The sequence below is a fragment of the Zootoca vivipara genome, chromosome 4, assembly GCF_963506605.1.
Source record: "Zootoca vivipara chromosome 4, rZooViv1.1, whole genome shotgun sequence".
Lineage (NCBI taxonomy): Eukaryota > Metazoa > Chordata > Lepidosauria > Squamata > Lacertidae > Zootoca > Zootoca vivipara.
In genome coordinates, this window is record NC_083279.1 from 28,711,507 (window position 1) to 28,731,724 (window position 20,218).

General features: G+C 44.2%; 1 protein-coding gene across 4 annotated transcripts in view; it reads right to left on the reverse strand.

Moving 5' to 3' along the window:
• Nucleotides 1-13,258, reverse strand: part of NPAS2 (neuronal PAS domain protein 2) — a 66,911-nt gene extending 53,653 nt beyond the window's left edge. For 2 of the 4 annotated variants that reach the window (XM_060273440.1, XM_035116141.2), the window contains exon 1: nucleotides 12,369-13,258. In XM_060273440.1, coding sequence (XP_060129423.1) covers nucleotides 12,369-12,697 — 329 coding nt within the window. In that variant the 5' untranslated portion in view covers nucleotides 12,698-13,258. The remainder of the gene's footprint in view (nucleotides 1-12,368) is intronic. The other 2 variants (XM_035116145.2, XM_035116142.2) reach the window with 1 other exon arrangement.
• Nucleotides 13,259-20,218: the final 6,960 nt, after the last annotated feature.

Consider the following 20,218-nt stretch of genomic DNA (forward strand, 5'->3'; position numbering starts at 1 on the left):
GCCGCAGTTTGGGGATGCCTGGTATAATCTAAAGTGCATCGATTGGTCATGTATAGCCAACATGAAATAATCCTGTGGATTTATATACAGGTACAATCAAATTACGGTAATAATACAGTATATTCAAAACCAAAAGGAAATACATCAACATACAGCTTTCCAATAGAGCCCTTAGCCAGTGGTTTTTTTTTAAGGGGGCACTCAAGGGTATCCAGTACCGGCACCTCTTGTTGTTGCTGCTGTTGTTGTTAAAAAGTGTGGCATTTACTGTAATGACTTCATGGTGAGTACCGGCACCTATTTTTCTAGGAAAAAAGCACTTCCCTTAGGCATTGTGATCCTCTTATGGAGGGGCTAGATTCTAGTTACATGCCATGCCATGTGTCTGAGCACAATGCACACAGCCTTCCAAACACACTTACGCACAGAAATTGAGCCACTGCTCACCTCTGATACTTCAATGTGTATGTTGTTGTTGTTGTTTAGTCGTTTAGTCGTGTCCGACTCTTCGTGACCCCATGGACCATAGCACGCCAGGCACTCCTGTCTTGCACTGCCTCCCGCAGTTTGGTCAAACTCATGTTCGTAGCTTCGAGAACACTGTCCAACCATCTTGTCCTCTGTCGTCCCCTTCTCCTAGTGCCCTCAATCTTTCCCAACATCAGGGTCTTTTCCAAGGATTCTTCTCTTCTCATGAGGTGGCCAAAGTATTGGAGCCTCAGCTTCACGATCTGTCCTTCCAGGGAGCACTCAGGGCTGATTTCCTTAAGAATGGATAGGTTTGATCTTCTAGCAGTCCATGGGACTCTCAAGAGTCTCCTCCAGCACCATAATTCAAAAGCATCAATTCTTCGGCGATCAGCCTTCTTTATGGTCCAGCTCTCACTTCCATACATCACTACTGGGAAAACCATAGCTTTAACTATACGGACCTTTGTCGGCAAGGTGATGTCTCTGCTTTTTAAGATGCTGTCTAGGTTTGTCATTGCTTTTCTCCCAAGAAGCAGGCGTCTTTTAATTTCGTGACTGCTGTCACCATCTGCAGTGATCAAGGAGCCCAAGAAAGTAAAATCTCTCACTGCCTCCATTTCTTCCCCTTCTATTTGCCAGGAGGTGATGGGACCGGTGGCCATGATCTTGGTTTTTTTGATGTTGAGCTTCAGACCATATTTTGCGCTCTCCTCTTTCACCCTCATTAAAAGGTTCTTTAATTCCTCCTCGCTTTCTGCCATCAAGGTTGTGTCATCTGCATATCTGAGGTTGTTGATATTTCTTCCGGCAATCTTAATTCCGGCTTGGGATTCATCTAGTCCAGCCTTTCGCATGATGAATTCTGCATATAAGTTAAATAAGCAGGGAGACAATATACAACCTTGTCGTACTCCTTTCCCAATTTTGAACCAATCAGTTGTTCCATATCCAGTTCTAACTGTAGCTTCTTGTCCCACACAGAGATTTCTCAGGAGACAGATGAGGTGATCAGGCACTCCCATTTCTTTAAGAACTTGCCATAGTTTGCTGTGGTCGACACAGTCAAAGGCTTTTGCATAGTCAATGAAGCAGAAGTAGACGTTTTTCTGGAACTCTCTAGCTTTCTCCATAATCCAGCGCATGTTTGCTATTTGGTCTCTGGTTCCTCTGCCCTTTCGAAATCCAGCTTGCACTTCTGGGAGTTCTCGGTCCACATACTGCCTAAGCCTGCCTTGTAGAATTTTGAGCATAACCTTGCTAGCGTGTGAAATGAGCGCAATTGTGCGGTAGTTGGAGCATTCTTTGGCACTGCCCTTCTTTGGAATTGGGATGTAGACTGATCTTCTCCAATCCTCTGGCCATTGCTGAGTTTTCCAAACTTGCTGGCATATTGGGTGTAGCACCTTAACAGCATCATCTTTTAAAATTTTAAATAGTTCAGCTGGAATATCATCACTTCCACTGGCCTTGTTATTAGCAGTGCTTTCTAAGGCCCATTTGACTTCACTCTCCAAGATGTCTGGCTCAAGGTCAGCAACCACACTACCTGGGGTGTACGAGACCTCCATATCTTTCTGGTATAATTCCTCTGTGTATTCTTGCCACCTCTTCTTGATGTCTTCTGCTTCTGTTAGGTCCTTACCTTTTTTGTCCTTCATTATGGTAATCTTTGTACGAAATGTTCCTTTCATATCTCCAATTTTCTTGAACAGATCTCTGGTTTTCCCCATTCTATTGTTTTCCTCTATTTCTTTGCATTGCTCATTTAAGAAGACCCTCTTGTCTCTCCTTGCTGCTTTTTGGAAATCTGCATTCAGTTTCCTGTATCTTTCCCTATCTCCCTTGCATTTTGCTTGCCTCCTCTCCTCCGCTATTTGTAAGGCCTCGTTGGACAGCCATTTTGCTTTCTTGCATTTCCTTTTCCTTGGGATGGTTTTCGTTGCTGCCTCCTGTATAATGTTACGAGCCTCCATCCATAGTTCTTCAGGCACTCTGTCCACCAAATCTAAATCCTTAAACCTGTTCCTCACTTCCACTGTGTATTCATAAGGGATTTGATTCAGATTGTATCTTACTGGCCCAGTGGTTTTTCCTACTTTCTTCAGTTTAAGCTGGAATTTTGCTATAAGAAGCTGATGATCTGAGTTACAGTCAGCTCCAGGTCTTGTTTTTGCTGACTGTATAGAGCTTCTCCATCTTTGGCTGCAGAGAATATAATCAATCTGATTTTGATGCTGCCCATTTGGTGATACCCATGTGTAGAGTCGTCTCTTGTGTTGTTGGAAGAGAGTGTTTGTGATGACCAGCTTGTTCTCTTGACAGAACTCTATTAGCCTTTGCCCTGCTTCATTTTGAACTCCAAGGCCAAACTTGCCAGTTATTCCTTTTATCTCTTGATTCCCTACTTTAGCATTCCAATCCCCTGTAATGAGAAGAACATCCTTCTTTGGTGTCATTTCTAGAAGGTGTTGTAGGTCTTCATAGAATTGGTCAATTTCACTTTCTTCAGCACCGGTAGTTGGTGCATAAACTTGGATTACTGTGATGTTAAAAGGTCTGCCTTGGATTCGTATCGAGATCATTCTGTCATTTTTGAGATTGCATCCCATTACAGCTTTTGCCACTCTTTTGTTGACTATGAGGGCCACTCCATTTCTTCTATAGGATTCTTGCCCACAGTAGTAGATATGATAGTCACCCGAACTGAATTCGCCCATTCCCTTCCATTTTAGTTCACTGATGCCCAGGATGTCGATATTTATTCTTGTCATCTCATTTTTGACCACATCCAGCTTACCTCCATCCATGGTTCTTACATTCCAGGTTCCTATGCAATATTTTTCTTTACAGCATCGGACTTTCCTTTCGCTTCCAGGCATATCCGCAACTGAGCGTCCTTTCGGCTTTGGCCCAGCCGCTTCATCAGCTCTGAATCTACTTGTACTTGTCCTCTGCTCTTCCTCAGTAGCATGTTGGACGCCTTCCGACCTGAGGGGCTCATCTTCCAGCGCCATAACTTTTATATGCCTGTTGTCTTTGTCCATGGAGTTTTCTTAGCAGGGATACTGGAGTGGCTTGCCAGTTCCTTCTCCAGGTGGATCACGTTTAGTCAAAACTCTCCACTATGACCTGTCCATCTTGGGTGGCCCTGCATGGCATAGCTCATAGCTTCTCCGAGTTATTCAAGCCCCTTCGCCACGACAAGGATCAATGTGTATGTTAGGATCAATGAAGGATCAATGTGTATGTTAACCACCCTTTTTTTAGTTACAGGTAGGTAGCCGTGTTGGTCTGGCGTAGTCAAAACAAAATAAAAAAATTCCTTCCAGTAGCACCTTAGAGACCAACTAAGTTTGTCATTGGTATGAGCTTTCGTGTGCATGCAGACTTCTTCAGGTACCATCTGATACTATCTGAAGTATCAGATAGACCACCTTCAGATACTATCAGAAGAAGTGTGCATGCACATGAAAGCTCATACCAATGACAAACTTAGTTTGTCTCTAAGGTGCTACTGGAAGGAATTTTTTTATTTTTCGACCCTTTTTTTTAGTTTGAAATATCTCAGGTCTATGTCCCAAAGCAGACAGCCCCAAATAAAGTATGAAATAGCACAGAGGCATTGCCAAAACTACTATTTCTGTTTTTAAAAAGTCAGATTCAATGGAAGAAGTGGTTTTCCCAACAACTCAGAAGTATTTTTATTACTATGAAGAGATCATCTGTCAAGATAACAACAGACAGTAATTAAGGTTCCTTAAAAATCACATCGGGAATTCCTGTGGTATGAGGCTTGATGTGTGAGTGAATGAATATATTCATGTTCTCCTTTGGGGTGCTTCCCCATTATCCTCAGAATTACTGTCAGAATTACAGACTGATTTGCTGTGAGGTTATTATCCCAGGTAGAGAAAAATACATGGGAAATGTTTATATCCAAATGCTTAATCTACTTGCAGGATTGAGTTTACAGAAAAGAACCATGAGTCTCACAACAGGTGGCAGTTTCAGTCTATTGGTTAGCTTTTCTAGTAAGGCTGTTTTACACACAATTTGATAACAGAGGTCCATGTTTACTCCTGACTGGTCTCTCCAGCGTCTGGCTATGATGCTTCTGGCTGCTGAGAGGAGCTGGGTTATGAGCTCTTTATTCTGCAAGTGGGAATTATTATCTTGATAGTTTTCAGATGAACATTACTGAGAGATATCATTGCATGAACTCTACACTATGAATTTTCATAAGACTGACGTGAATTCATTAAAAAAGTAATTCTGAAAAAGGAAAGCATTAGACCTCTATAACTTCAACACTTTCAAGGAAGGAATATTGTTAATGCTCGTCTATAGAAATGCACTCCTATTCGAGGAGCAGCTACTATTAACCTCTAAGGATATAAAAGGTCCAATTATGAAAATATATCTACTTTTTCTTAATTTAAATTACTCATCATATAACTGTATATTCATAAATGGGAACGTGATCTATAATATATTAATTCCTAAATGGAAATGGATATAGAAGAATTAAACCTATCAGACTAGTCAAGAAGCAGTATGCAGCAAGGTCAATTCCACTACTAAGATCATAAACAAAAAAGTGAGCAGAGGGATGGCCTTTTGTAAAATATTGCAGTCTCCCACAAAAGCCCTCCCCCTTCTTCTGAGCCAAAAAAGTTTACTTTTTAGCTCAGCCCTATTAAAAAATCCCCACGTACTCCAAACAAAATACAGATCCCTCTAAGCCAGCCTGGGCAGATGCTTTCTGTAATACAACACAAAAGAAACATGACTCAGCATTACACAGAGACTGGCCCTTCATTTCCATATTTATTTATATAATACTTAAAGCAGCTTAAAAATGAACAGCTCAAGTGTGTTTCTATGCAGACACAAAAACCAACTAAGTACGTATCTGTTCTTCCGTTTTAAATCAAAGGTAAGACTTTTCCTTTTACAAAGTGTTGTGAACCCAATTTTATTTAAAAAACCCAACATATATTTTTGCCATTTTGTCACACACACCCCTCAGTAATGACACCAGGGGCGGTCCGCACCCACCTTCCTATGCCACTTAATGTATTACCATGACAACAATGAACCGACATAGGTTACAGCTGCTGCACTTCACAAAATGTTAACTAGCCTTCTTCTTCAGGTTTCTGCTCACTAAATAAAACTCTCTAGGCTGAATAATTAAACAAATAATTCCAAATATTCCCAGCTCTTTAGCAGGAAATTTCAACTAACTTCAATGTAGTTTTAAGTAAAATAATGTTTTTAGCAAATAGGGAAACCCCAGGAAATCTCACCGGCTTTTGTTCACACGCCACATTAAGCCATAGTTAAAAAACCACCTGTGGTTTAAGGTGAACATGCATCATACTGGTGCATGGTGCTTGGAAAGCCCTTACTCCAGGGGTGTCAAACTCAAATTCATCGGGGGCCACATCAGCAGTTTGGTCACTCTCAAAGGGCCGGTTGTATCTGTAGGACTATGTGTCCACTCTTTATTATCATAAATTATTGTCACTGCATTCAATTATTACTGTTTTACTGTTTTTTTGTAATAATGTCAGTAATAACTAGCTCTGAAAGCAGAAACATAGTCAGAATAATGGCAAGTAGATATTCAAATGTACAATTATTGTACAATTTATTGAAAAATGATTTTTGGTAACTGCACTGGGTGGTGGAGGCTCGCTAGGGTTTCATGCAGGAGCTTTGCAGAGCTACTGGTACCTGGAGATGCTGGGGTCCTTCTGCATGCAGGACAGATGTTCTGCCAGTGAGCCACCATCCTTCACCAAAGGGACTGGCTGAGGTTGACTCACTGGAGCTGCTCTCCTGGTTCCAGGGTTTAAGGGCCAGAAGTATAAAGCAGCATCCTATGTTTCTGAGGAGAGGGAGAGGGAGGGGAGGGAAGAAGGAAGGAAGGAAGGAAGGAAGGAAGGAAGGAAGGAAGGAAGGAAGGAAGGAAGGAAGGAAGGAAAGAGGGGAGAGAAAGAAGAGTAGGAAAGAAGGAAGGGAATAAAGAAGGAAAGAAAAAGAAAGAGGGAGAGAAGACGGAAAGGGAGAAAGAAGGAAGGAAATAGAGAGGGAAAGAAAGAAAGAATAAGAATGAGGGAGAGGAAGAAAGATGGGAAGGACGGAAGGAAGGAAGGAAGGAAGGAAGGAAGGAAGGAAGGAAGGAAGGAAGGAAGAAAAGAGGGAGCAGGAGGGAGAGAGGAAGGAAAGAGGGGAGAGAAAGAAGAGTAGGAAAGAAAGAAGGGAATAAAGAAGGAAAGAAAAAGAAAGACGGAGAGAAGACAGAGATAAAGAAGGAAGGAAGGAGAGGGAAAGAAAGAATAAGAACGAGAGAGAGGAAGAAAGAAAGGGAAGGGGGGGGTCGCCACCTTGATTCAGCGCCAGAAAAGAGTGCGAAGGGACCCAGGGGCAAAAAGCATTTCCCGTGCAGCGTGAGGTAGCGGGTGTCTGTTTTAGGAGACGTGCGTAAAGCCTCAGGGTTGCACGTTCATGAGGCTGAGCTGCTGCTGAGCTCACGTTCATGAGGCTGAGCCGCGGCAGGAGGAGGAGGAGCTGAGGCAAGAGGAGGAGGAGGCGGCTCGCCGGGTCGGTGCCCGGCAGCGCCATACGGAGAGTGCCGAGCCTCTGGGACGCAGCAGTGCTCTGTAGCACTTTGAATCCTCCTCCACGCGGCGCTGCTGGGTGCTTTGTCTGTGCTTCAGCAGCAGCAGCAGCCGTTTCCAGGCGCCGAGCCGTGGCAGGAGGAGGAGGATTCAAAGTGCTACAGAGCACTGCTGCGTCCCAGAGGCTCGGCACTCTCCGTGTGGCGCTGCTGGGCACTGACCTGGCAAGCTGCCTCCTCCTTCTCCTGCTGTGGCTCGGGGCGCTCCACGCAGCGCCTTTCTAACCCCCCCAGGCCCCAGCTGTTTGTCGGTGCAGCGCTTCAGCAGCAAGGTCCCGCTGCTGGGTCCCGCTGGCTGGGGCGCTCGGCGGGCCACATGACGAGGTCTGGCGGGCCGGATTTGGCCCCCGGGCCTTGTGTTTGACACCCGTGCCTTACTCCATTCCTGCCCCACTCATTCCAGGAATTAAGCCGGAATCTGGCGTGTCATGTTATACAAACGCAGGCGTCCAAACCAAGTTATTGTGTGATGCACCAAGGAACCCCAAGGTCCCTTGTTAGCTCATTATTCTCAACTTGAAACTCTTAGCTCTTCCGAAACAGTAACATTAGACAAGCAATTGTGTTCTAAGGCACTCTCACCAAGTTTGTTTCTGCCCATAACGTCTGCTGAATTCAGACCCTAATGGTCAAATTGTGTACTACAAGCAAAGAGCAAAAGCAAACAATATTTACCGTATTATTTATTTTAATAAAAGATTATACTTCTTTATATAATTAAAAAATCTCTAGGTGGCTTATACAGAAAAACAATAAATATACAACAACACTATTCAGATCAATTTCCTTTAAATAATAATTTAAAAAAAAACTAGGAGGAAAAACGAGATAGCAAACAATGCAAAACTATGTATCAAAATAAAACTGCACCAAGACCAGGAGTGTTGTACTACATATCCCATCATCCTTGATCACTGGATGGGATCTATAGTCCAACACCTTCTGCAGGACCGCAGGTTTCCCAACCCTGACCGAGGTGCAACTAGATGTAAGGAAAGGAACAGATTGGCAGAGCATTCCAAATTACAGGAAGCCAGCACAAATTACACTGGGGTTAAATTATGCCAGAATAATCTAGCCCTATCCCTAAACTCTGTTCAGCAACAGGGCTACTGCCAACTGAGCTGGCCTGAGCCTGGCAGGGGGGAAACAAGCCTTTAAAATAGGGCTGCTAGATGATGTGACTGAGCTGAACACAATCTAGAGTAGTGGCAAGTGTCCCACTGTCCCATCACACCAGACCACCACCACCCCAAGAACACCCTGGTCTTGGCTGAACTGGTTTCAGCTAAGCCAACTGAGCCCAAGCCCAAGCTCTGCGTACACAGAAAGCACTTTCTCCAATCACCTCCTATTGGGGCAGGCCTACAGATGTTGCAGCACTGTGCCACTCTCCTTCACCATACTTAACCTGTTTATGAATGAAATAGGTAATACCCTTTGCATAGATAGTATTTGCCTCTTACTGTGTGAAGGTATAGCACACTATGTAAAAATGACCCCTGAACATTTCGAAGCCTACATGTGTATAGAGCCTAACAGTGTATAAAATACATTTTAAAGCATAATTATTCTATCTAGCATGGCACAGAACTTCAAAGAACCACAGATCTCTTTGTAAACTCTGCCCTTAATAAACGTGAGAGTACAAACAACTGTTATATTACACAGAATATGTGCTGAAGACAGAATTTTTCCCCTACCTGTTCTCTTTACAATGAGCTAGCGCATAGAATGGGATGCAGGTGGTGCTGTGGGTTAAACCACAGAACCTAGGGCTTGCCGATCAGAAGTTCGGCGGTTCAAATCCCCGCAACGGGGTGAGCTCCCGTTGCTCGGTCCCTGCTCCTGCCAACCTAGCAGTTTGAAAGCATGTCGAAGTGCAAGTAGATAAATAGGTACCGCTCCAAGCAGGAAGGTAAACGGCGTTTCCATGTGCTGCTCTGGTTCGCCAGAATTGGCTTTGTCATGCTGGCCACATGACCTGGAAGCTGTACGCTGGCTCCCTCGGCCAATAATGCGAGATGAGCGCCGCAACCCCAGAGTCGGTCACGACTGGACCAAATGGTCAGGGGTCCCTTTACCTTTAGCACATAGAATACATTTCTAACTATCTTTTTAAAAGTCATTGAAATTATTTCCCTCTTCATGCAGCAAAACACACATTACAAAATGTTTAAAAATAATAATTTCAGAGCCTGAATCGATTTAAGCATTGCAGACAGAACTGTTCATGCTACTACATTTTGTGTTCCACGCACATCATATGAAGATGATTTTCTTTAAAGCTCACAAAAAAAAGATTTGAAGGCTGTTCACAGTGTAAATAATATGCATCCTGCATATTTTCAGACCAAGCTGTTACAGAAGACTTTTGCAATTGCTCTGTCAAACTGAACTTCTTTTAAAACCCAAATATGTGCACCTTTCAAAGGCACATTACACACATGAGAACTGCAAAAAAAACTGCTATATTTTCCCTCTTTTTGACAAAACATACAGAAAACGTCAGACGATTGAAATACTGTAATGCTTCTTTAACTTTGGCGTGGTGATCCCAAACATAAACAGGATTTATTTTCAATTATTCATGGTCTGCAGCTATTTCTCCGTATGGGAACCTTTAGAAACATTTGTTTGTTTTTCTTGGGCCACTAAGGATGAAGATACATATAGACAAGACAATCTAATACTGTAAAAAAAAAACCTAGTAATGTCTGTGGACTTACCTCCAATGTAACAATATAATAAATATCAACATTAAATCATGAATTTTAAAGGAAAACTTATTAAGCATTATCTTATACAAATATCTTATAATATACTTTACAGTACCGTAAAATATATTGTAAAACATTTTTACAATCCTTGCCTCACGTCCACCCTGCCTTGCCCTGCCTCAGTATTTAACCTCTCTGTGAATACAGCCTCTGTCTCTGACCCTCAGTTTCTGCTTGATGACAGCAATTTATATAAAAGCTTCTGAAGTGAGGAGAATGTAAGCGCTTCACCTGTTGGCTATTCAACCAAACCAAAGAAGCCCAGAAGCTATAGCAACCGTAAGCTGAAAATACATGCAGATGATTTTGTTTTGTTTTTGCTTTAATGGCAGAGTAACTGATAAACTGAATCATTTTATTGACAGGTGTACTAAAAAAAAAGCCTTCCCTGTTAGAGGCAAATGCAACAAAATGCAAAGTTTCATACTGTCATAGTATAAGCAAGTAACTAGAGATTGCATGTGTGCACCGTCCTTTCATAAATGTTGTTTTGGAAATAAAGAATTCTCAGAATCTACAACACCCAAAATGCATTTCTAGAATATCAAATGCACTCTCACTGGAAAATGTAAAGCAAAGTCAATACTACTCACATTTCAAGCCCCACCCCCAACAGCTGGATGTTTTGGGTGTCCTCTATAAGGTATGGGTGGAGAGGCTTTTACCACACATATCTTAAAATGCCTGAGCTGATCATCATACAAAGAAATGCAATGGGACAACAACATAATTCAGCCAAATCCATTGCTGCGATGCAGGATTGTCTCTTACTAACAGAGATCCATTTGCTTTTGGAAAGGATTGATCCTTATTCCTTAATATGAACCCCCTGAAACAATGTTAACATATATTCTTTCAGAACAATTACACAGGCCTAGGCCAAAATGAAATAGACAGCCTTTATTTAGAACACACCATTTCAAGAGCCAGTCATAGATCCAATCACTGACTAAGATAAAAGTAAAGGACCCCTGGACACTTAAGTTCAGTCAAAGGCAACTATGGGTTTGGGCGTTCATGTCGCTTTCAGCTCAAGGGAGCCAGCGTTTGTCCACAGACAGCTTTCCAGGTCATGTGGCCAGCATGACTAAACCACTTCTGGCGCAACGGAACACCATGACAGAAACCAGAGCACATGGAAATGCCATTTACCTTCCCAGCATAATGGTATCTATTTATCTACTCGCACTGGTGTGCTTTGGAACTGCTAGGTTGACAAGAGTTGGGACAGAGCAACAGGAGTCAACCTTCTGATCAGCAAGCCCAAGAGACTCAGTGGTTTAGACCACAGCACCACCCGCGACCCAAACACTATTTAGCTTCCAAGGAGTCAATGTACAATAAGAGCTAAGATTTAGTAACCAAGAAGTCCTTCCCTCAACTGTAATCTCTGCCACAGACTCACTAAGTGGCATCACTGAGTGGTCATGTCTCAGGCTTCCACTGACAACATGATACACCAATGCCGGCCTACCTTCCAGCAGTTTTGTTAGGACTGCTGAGATAATATATGGGAAACACAAAAAGATATATGTACTGTATGCATTATGATGATCTTTCTTTAAAAATTACACCGAGGTGTTGTTTTTAAAAGGCCATCACACACAAAATTAACCCTCACAGCCTCAGGCCATTTTCACAACTGCATTTTAAAATCACCTCTCAATCTCACTGTGTTGTAAATCTGTAGAGTTGGGATGGACCCTGAGGATCATCTAGCGCAGTGTACTCATTTGAATATGTTTCTTTTTAAAAGAGTTGTATTTAATACAAAATATATATAAAAAATCCTTCCAGTAGTACCTTAGAGACCAACTAAGTTTCTCATAGGTATGAGCTTTCGTGTGCATGCACACTTCTGCATGCACACGAAAGCTCATACCTATGACAAACTTAGTTGGTCTCTAAGATGCTACTGGAAGGATTTTTTTTATTTTGTTTTGACTATGTCAGACCAACACGGCTACCTACCTGTAACTACCGGTAGTATTTAATACAAAGTGTGTTCTGGCCAATGTGGGAATTACATCTGAATTGCAGCTGCCAGGAAAAAACCACAACCGAATTCACAGCCACTGGTGAAAATTAGCCTGACTCAGCACCCCTCAAAAATTATCACCATCATTTTGCCTGTGTACCATTGACTTGGCAAAGCATCTTTATCAGCTTTAGGTGCTATTCTCTCTGTGTGTGTGTGTCTGTCTCATGCACTACCCTCGATTTCGGCGCGCAGCGGAGGGGCCAAGTTGCCAGGCCAGCTCTTCCCATGCCCTTGCACCTGACTTGAGCTGCAGCCACCTGTGCGCGCGCGCCCGCTGAAAGAAAGCGAGGGCGCCCCCCAACGCTAGCCGCGCGATGAGGCGGCCGGAGTGACCCGCGGCTCCTGCTGTTTATCTGTGTCACTGTGTCAGGCGCCACCTGCTTGGGCTTACCTGAAGTGCCTGTACTGGGAGAGATGGGCGCGCGCCGCCAGCACGCGCCAGATGCTGCTGCTGCTGCTGCAGCTGCTGTCCGCGATAGCGACCTGTGCGCGCGGGTTGCCGCCGCTGCAGAGCTTGCTACGGCGGCCACTTTCCCCGGGGCCGTCGCCGCTGCTGCTCTTCCACTCGTGCCAGAGGTCTCCGGACCAAGTCTCCGCGGCGCACGCCAAAGCGGCGGGAGAAGGCGGCTGCGGCTCCGCTTCTCGACCGGGGCTGCTGCTGCTGCTGCTGCTAGCGGCGGTGTCTCTGCTGTTGTGGCACCTCCGCCGGCTGTATCTCATGGTGTGAGGGGAGACTCCGCATGCCGGGCTCCCGCTTCCCCCTCAGCGCCGGCCCAGCCTCGAGACTGGCGGGAAAAGCGGCTCGGCAAAGGCGCGAAAGCGGCCGGGAGCCTCGCGAGGAGGAAGACGCAGACAGAGGGCGCCTGGGTGGCTGAGGCTGCTGCTGCTGCTGCTGGCGCGGGCTTCTCTCGGGGCATGAAGTTGCGAGCGCGCCGGCTCCTGCAAAGGCTCCCTGGGCGGGAAGTTGCTGCCCTGGGGGCAAGAGCGGGGCATTCTCCCCAGCAGCGCCTCATCCGCGCCCGCTCTCAGCCGAGAGGGGGGGAGCCGCTGGGGCGCCGCTCGGCGGCTTCCAGCGCCCCTCAGACCATCGGGGGAGCCCTACTCGCGCTCCCTCGCCGGCGTCTCCAGTGAGAGTAAGAAGCGTGCGCTTCACGATTTAGTAGGGCGGGGAGCAGGGGAGGTCCCTGCTGCTGCGCGTGTGTGTGTGTGAGAGAGAGAGAGAGAAATAAACCAGGCTATCTAGCAAAAGGAGAGCGGGAGTCGCCGGTGAGCAGCAGCAGCAGCGAGCCAAGCTGCGAAATGGGTCAGGGAGGTGGAAAGGGACTCTCGGATCGCCGCCTCCAGTGCTCGCACCCAGCATTCCTCCCACACTTTCGGAAAAAGTGGGGGGGTGGCTTAGATTTTTGGATGGAGGTGGGGAGAGAGAGAGAGGAAGAGGGAGAAAGCTGGGGGGGGGAGAAAGAGCGCTCCCTCGTCTTGTTTTTGCAAAAGTGCAGGAAATGTTCCACTGACCTACATATTTTAGCAAACATTATACAGTACGTGACCCGCTCCCACCCCCACCCGAGTCTGGGAGGAAGAGGAGGAGACATGGGAGGACCTAAAAAGAAAAAAGAATTTGGCCCTTAGTGTGAGATCGGAGGGACGGTAGGTTGTGGTTTCTATAACAAACTGTGTGCGTGTGTGTAGCGTATATCTCCGTCTCTCTATATACTGTAGTTAAATAGACTGATTGGACGACGCGCATATTGACGATCAAGTAAGTATACTGGTCATTGCATAATAAGGCATTCTTAATCCTGGCCGTGTGCAGTACGGTGCTTTCGCACTTGTTTTGCAACCAGCCATTGCCACCTGATGCCATAACATCTGTTTCAGGAGATTGCTTAAATGTGTTTAGATACGGTATCTAAAGTGAACACTTGCTGAAAGACTGTATAAGCTTTTTTTCAGGAAAGCCTATGAATGGCTAGTACAACCCTGGACACACCTGAACCTGCTAATGCAGGTTTACCGGTAAATGAAACATACTTGGATTCATAAATGTCAAGATGCCCAAGGGAATGCTTCTGTTTTAGATTTTGAATGTTCATGCATTAATATATATATATATATATATATATATATATATATATATATATATATATATCATATATATCAAAAGATTCCCAAACTCATATTTCAAATTTGTGGTGTTTTGATTGACTTTTATATTTTAATAAGTCCCTGAGCATCAATTCTCTAACATAAGTGACAAAAACCTCAAGCTGCACTATATTTATCTGATTTTAGAGGGAAAATATCCCCCCCAAAGCACACATGTGTGCTTCTTTTTCCTTATGGGAAAAGATTTGTTCATTGTAGATTGCATCAAGTCTTAGTCATGCTCAGAGTGGGCATGCTGAAAGCATTTTTTTTATTTCAAATGGTTTAGTCTGGACCCTACTAAGAATTGTGCATGGTATTTGTATACTATGCAATTAATTTTTGAGAATTGTTCATATCCTCAAATGATCAATTTGCAAAAAAAAACCCACCAGATGGACTTAAGACCATCAATGGACTTAATTCCAATGAGTCTACTCTGAGCATGACCCATTGAATTCAGTGCTGACATCACACCCATTCAGTATTGCAGGATTTGATCTTTGACATCCAGGTCCTGAAGGTCCTTTGACCAAGTTTTGATAAGTGCTGGTGCCAGGCCTTCCAATGTTGGACAGTAAGGTATTTAGCTATTAAGGGAGCTTGAATGAGACATGATGTAACCTCCCCCACATAGATAGTACTGTATATGCCAATATGGGTTGTCTTCAACGGACTTTTACTCAGAGAAGAAGCAGCATTGAAATTAATGGACCTAAGCTAGTCATAGAGCCATTAGTTTCTATAAGGGTAGACTGAGTAAAAGTTATTTGAATACAACCCTATGAGGGAGATCCAACTCACAAGTCTTGCACAGGGAGTTCCATTTGTGCAATGGGGCTTTTCCCTTTCTCTCCCCTTGCACCCCAAAAATGGGTTCGGAGCAGTGGTTGGGAGAAGCCCCAGAACGGCACATAGACAGAGGCGAGGAAAGTTCCATCTGAGAAGTTTGCCTTGACGGAACACTCAACATAGCTCGACACTGAATTTCACCCTGTGTCTTCAAATTAAGAAGAGATGAAAATCTGAAGGAAGGCTAAATAAAAAATTAATATAATTCTGCCCTATATTTCACCACAATAGAACTATAATAGGACAAGTCCTAGTATATGAGATAAAGAGTTCCACCAGGTGTAGCATCTATCCAGCTGGAGGTGTTATCTGCAAGCCCAAGCCCATGGATTAGTGTGAACTACTGTATAATTAGGGTAGTAGGCAGACCGATGTTTACCCATATCACCTTGTAGCCACAAACCCAGTTCAGTTCTGATTGTTCTTATTTTTATTAGATGCTTGAGAAACATATACAGGCAGACAATGAATGGAAATCTGGACATGAAAACAAGTGGCACTAAAGTTGTGATGTTCATTTTGCAATTAATCTGAGCAGCAGGCTGTTGTTAATATATCTGCAGCTACAATACCATTGCCACCATTCTGCACCAGAGTAAATCAGAGTATTTTCACAGGTGCATTCTACAGACCAAACTACATTACAGTATATGCTAAATGCATGATCACATTTAATGTATCTTGTTGGGGGAAGGGCATAGTGGCAAACTAGACCAGGTCCAGGTCCTGCAGGGACTCATTCCAATTGGACTTACTCCCAGGTAAGTGTGTATAGGATTACTGACACATTCAAGAAGGCATTTGTTCAGAAATGGAATGGTGCCTCCTTTTCGAAACATGCCTCCACTGAAGTTAATGGATGGGGTGTTGCTGTTTATTCCAGCAGGAACCATGACAAGACAGAAAGCGACTTGGTGCTACTCAAAGCATAAGGTTATATGATGCCACACTCCCAGACCTATTTTGCAGGGGAAATAGGGCAGTTGATATATGTCTCACCTGCATTATTGTGTCCAACACTCCTTTTGGAAACTATCTAATATATGATACAAATAAATTTAGTAGAAGCTGTATCTTAGGTTTTTAGCTGTATTTTAGGTTTACAACCTAAGTGGGCGGGTTGTTTTGTACACATTGTTTAGTTAATGGCAGGGGTGTCAAACTCAAATTCATCGGGGGCCGCATCAGCAGTTTGGTCACCCTCAAAGGGCCGGTTGTATCTGTAGGACTATGTGTCCACTCTTTATTATCATAAATTATTGTCACTGCATTCAATTATTACTGTTTTTTGTAATAACGTACCGTAAGTAATAACTAGCTCTGAAAGCAGAAACATAGTCAGAATAATGGCAAGTAGATATTCAAATGTACAATTATTGTACAATTTATTGAAAAATGATTTTTTGTAACTGCACTGGGTGGTGGAGGCTCGCTAGGGTTTCATGCAGGACCTTTGCAGAGCTACTGGTACCTGGAGATGCTGGGGTCCTTCTGCATGCAGGACAGATGTTCTGCCAGTGAGCCAGCACCCTTCACCAAAGGGACTGGCTGAGGTTGACTCACTGGAGCTGCTCTCCTGGTTCCAGGGTTTAAGGGCCAGAAGTATAAAGCAGCATCCTATGTTTCTGAGGAGAGGGAGAGGGAGGGGAGGGGGAGGGAGGGAGGGAGGGAGGGAGGAAGGAAGGAAGGAAGGAAGGAAGGAAGGAAGGAAGGAGTGGGAGGGAGAGAGGAAGGAAGGAAAGAGGGGAGAGAAAGAAGAGTAGGAAATAAGGAAGGAAAGAAAAAGAAAGAGGGAGAGAAGACAGAAAGGGATAAAGAAGGAAGGAAGGAGAGGGAAAGAAAGAATAAGAATGGGGGAGAGGAAGAAAGATGGGAAGGACGGAAGGAAGTAAGGAAGAAAGAAAGAAAAGAGGGAGAAGGAGGGAGAAGGAAAGAAAAAGAAAGAGGGAGAGAAGACGGAAAGGGATAGAGAAGGAAGGAAGGAGAAGGAATGAAAGAATAAGAATGAGGGAGAGGATGAAAGATGGGAAGGACGGAAGGAAGGAAGGAAGAAAGAAAGAAAGAAAAGAGGGAGCAGGAGGTAGAGAGGGAGGAAAGAGGGGAGAGAAAGAAGAGTAGGAAAGAAGGAAGGGAATAAAGAAGGAAAGAAAAAGAAAGAGGGAGAGAAGACAGAGATAAAGAAGGAAGGAAGGAGAGGGAAAGAAAGAATAAGAACGAGAGAGAGGAAGAAAGAAAGGGAAGGGGGGGGATCACCGCCTTGATTCAGTGCCAGAAAAGAGTGCAAAGGGACCCAGGGGCAAAAAGCATTTCCCGTGCAGCGTGAGGCAGCGGGTGTCCGTTTTAGGAGAAGTGCGTAAAGCCTCAGAGTTGCACGTTCGTGAGGCTGAGCCACTGCTGAGCTCATGTTCATGAGGCTGAGCCGCGGCAGGAGGAGGAGGACGTGAGGCAAGAGGAGGAGGCGGAGACGGCGGCTTGCCAGGTTGGTGCCCGGCAGCGCTGTGCGGAGAGTCCCGAGCCTCTGGGACGCAGCAGTGCTCTGTAGCACTTTGAATCCTCCTCCATGCGGTGCTGCTGGGTGCTTTGTCTGTGCTTCAGCAGCAGCAGCAGCAGCCGTTTCCAGGCGCCGAGCCGTGGCAGGAGGAGGAGGATTCAAAGTGCTACAGAGCACTGCTGCGTCGCAGGGGCTCAGGACTCTTCTTGCGGCGCTGCTGGGCGCTGACCCGGCAAGCTGCCTCCTCCTCCTGCTGTGGCTCAGGGCGCTTCACGCAGCGCTGCTCCAGCCGCCTTTCTAAACCCCCCCCAGGCCCCAGCTGTTTGTCGGTGCTTTGTCGGCGTGGCGCTTCAGCAGCAAGGTCCCACTGCTGGGTCCCGCTGGCTGGGGCGCTCGGCGGGCCACATGACGAGGTCTGGCGGGCCGGATTTGGCCCCCGGGCCTTGTGTTTGACACCCGTGGTTAATGGTGTTTAATTATTTCTTTCACCAGTTCAAAAGTTGCTGTTTACCACTGTGAAGTGTTGTTGTTTTTTACCCTTGCTTTAGAATGCTGACTGTAATCAGAATCAGATTAAACCCACAAAACACAAACACAAATCTCCTTTCTTCATTTGGCTGTGGCTCAACTTTTTTTTTCTTTGTTGGAAATTACAAACAATAATTAAATTAACCTTTGGCACACTAAAATAAATGCCTGAGGGTATAAAGCATGAGGTTAAACAGGAATGGAATAAAACTTTTTGTGTGGTGCCTGATGAAACTTTCCATGTGTTGCACAACAAATAAAATGTAATTTATTCCTATTGTGTCAAGTATGGCCTCAAAAAAATCACAGGCAAAACTAGCCAGATCCAGAGGCAAAAATGGGTAGATCAACAGATAACAGAGTAATCCAAACCCACTAGGATAAGAGAGTTTGGATTTGTCTGATTTTTGGCTTTCCTGACTTAGCCAGGGGCTACACCGGCATAAATCGTTCACCCCAACTGAACTGGAGATATGCTTGGGGCATAAACCCCTCTCCCCAGCTCTGCTGGGACTCAATTGGAAATTAAGCTGTATTCCTAAGCCTGGGCCTGTGTATGAACAAAGATGCACAGATGATATAGTGACTTGGGATCTGAGCTGGCACAGCTCATCACAACAGCAAACAACTACACAACCAGGTTTTTCTCTACCAGGATAGCAGTGTAGACAAGTGAGAATAATCTGACAGAACCTGAGATGTCTAGGTAATTTGCTGGGCTAGAGACAAACAAAAGCTCAAATGCCTTTTCAGCTATGCTAAGTCTGTTTTGGTGTAATACTTTCATGCAAGCGCAAAAAGCACTAGTGAGGCTGTCAAAAACAAGGCACAGATTTGCCTCCAGGGAGATGAGTTATGTTGAGGCAGCCTACTTTATGAAGACCAATGGAGTTACCAGTTAAAAAATAAGATGTCTTTTTTTGGGTTTTTTGAATGTTAGAGGAGCAAGCATTTTCTCCCTTTAAGCTTGAGATAATGTGTTTTTAACACGATCAACTTGCTCATTGTTTCCCAGTTAATTAATCAGAAAATCAATTACAAGCTAAAAAGGGGATTCTGTTATAGTAATGGCATTATAATGCATCTTTTACCTGATATAAGTACACAAAAGGTGCCATGTTATTATTAGCATTTCTGAAATCAGAGATCAAGCACTCCATTATCAGTGGAAGAACCTATATTAGTGGAAGAACCAAATTAGAACCAATCTTTTCTGTTTTCCAAAGTTGGCCGGTACAGTAGATGCTCTTCGTTGCATGCTGAACACAGCCTAGGGCACCCTGCCATTCAAATCAAAACAAGTTAACCTACCTACCTAACTGGTAATTCTAGTCTTGTTTGGGGAGATCAAATACTCATAGTGAAAGAGTCTGCATTGTTGTCCCTGCCTTCTAGAATAAGGCTTCACATACTTGACAATATAAAGCTGCACTTGTGAAATGCCACCTTTGTTTAACTTGGGCTGCCCCCAGACTGCTTGTGTTTTGTGGAGGGGTTCAGTCGCATACTGGAAATAAAGGTTTATGCAATTCATGTGGATTAAAGAGCTTTGTTGCCAAAATAAAAAATAAAATAAAAATCCACTTTTTAAGGAAACGGCAATACAAAAGCTTCTTGGAGTTCGGAAAGTGACAGAGGGCACTAGGGGGCATTGATAAATACAGTGGTGCCTCGCTTAACAAACGCCCCGTAAGACAAAATTTTCGCTTAAAGAAAGGATTTTTCTAGCGGAGGTTGCCTCGCTAGACAAATTCGTTTTACGAAAAATTCGTCTAGCGAATCACGGTTTCCCATAGGAATGCATTGAAATTCAATTAATGCGTTCCTATGGGCAATTTTTTTAAAAAAAAATTCAATGCATTCCTATGGGATTCGCTAGACAAATTTTTCGTTATAAGAATAGACCCGTGGAACAAATTAAATTCGTCTAGTGAGGCACCACTGTACTAGGGACTGTCTCGCTGAAAGTTCAGTCTTTTAAGCCATTATGCGATTTTAGATAACATATACTAGGGTATATGATTTTCCTTTCTTCCCAATTCAAAGATATAAAATCTGAAAGAGTGGAACTTTCTCTTCCCTGTTCAACAGTTGGATGGTAGGGAGGAGGTGGCAGAATGTGCGTTTTGACTGATTTATCCCCCAACAAGATAATCATTCCATCCCAGTAACCAATTGTGCTTGCTGTGGGATGGTATGGCTGTAACATCTGTAATACATTTAAG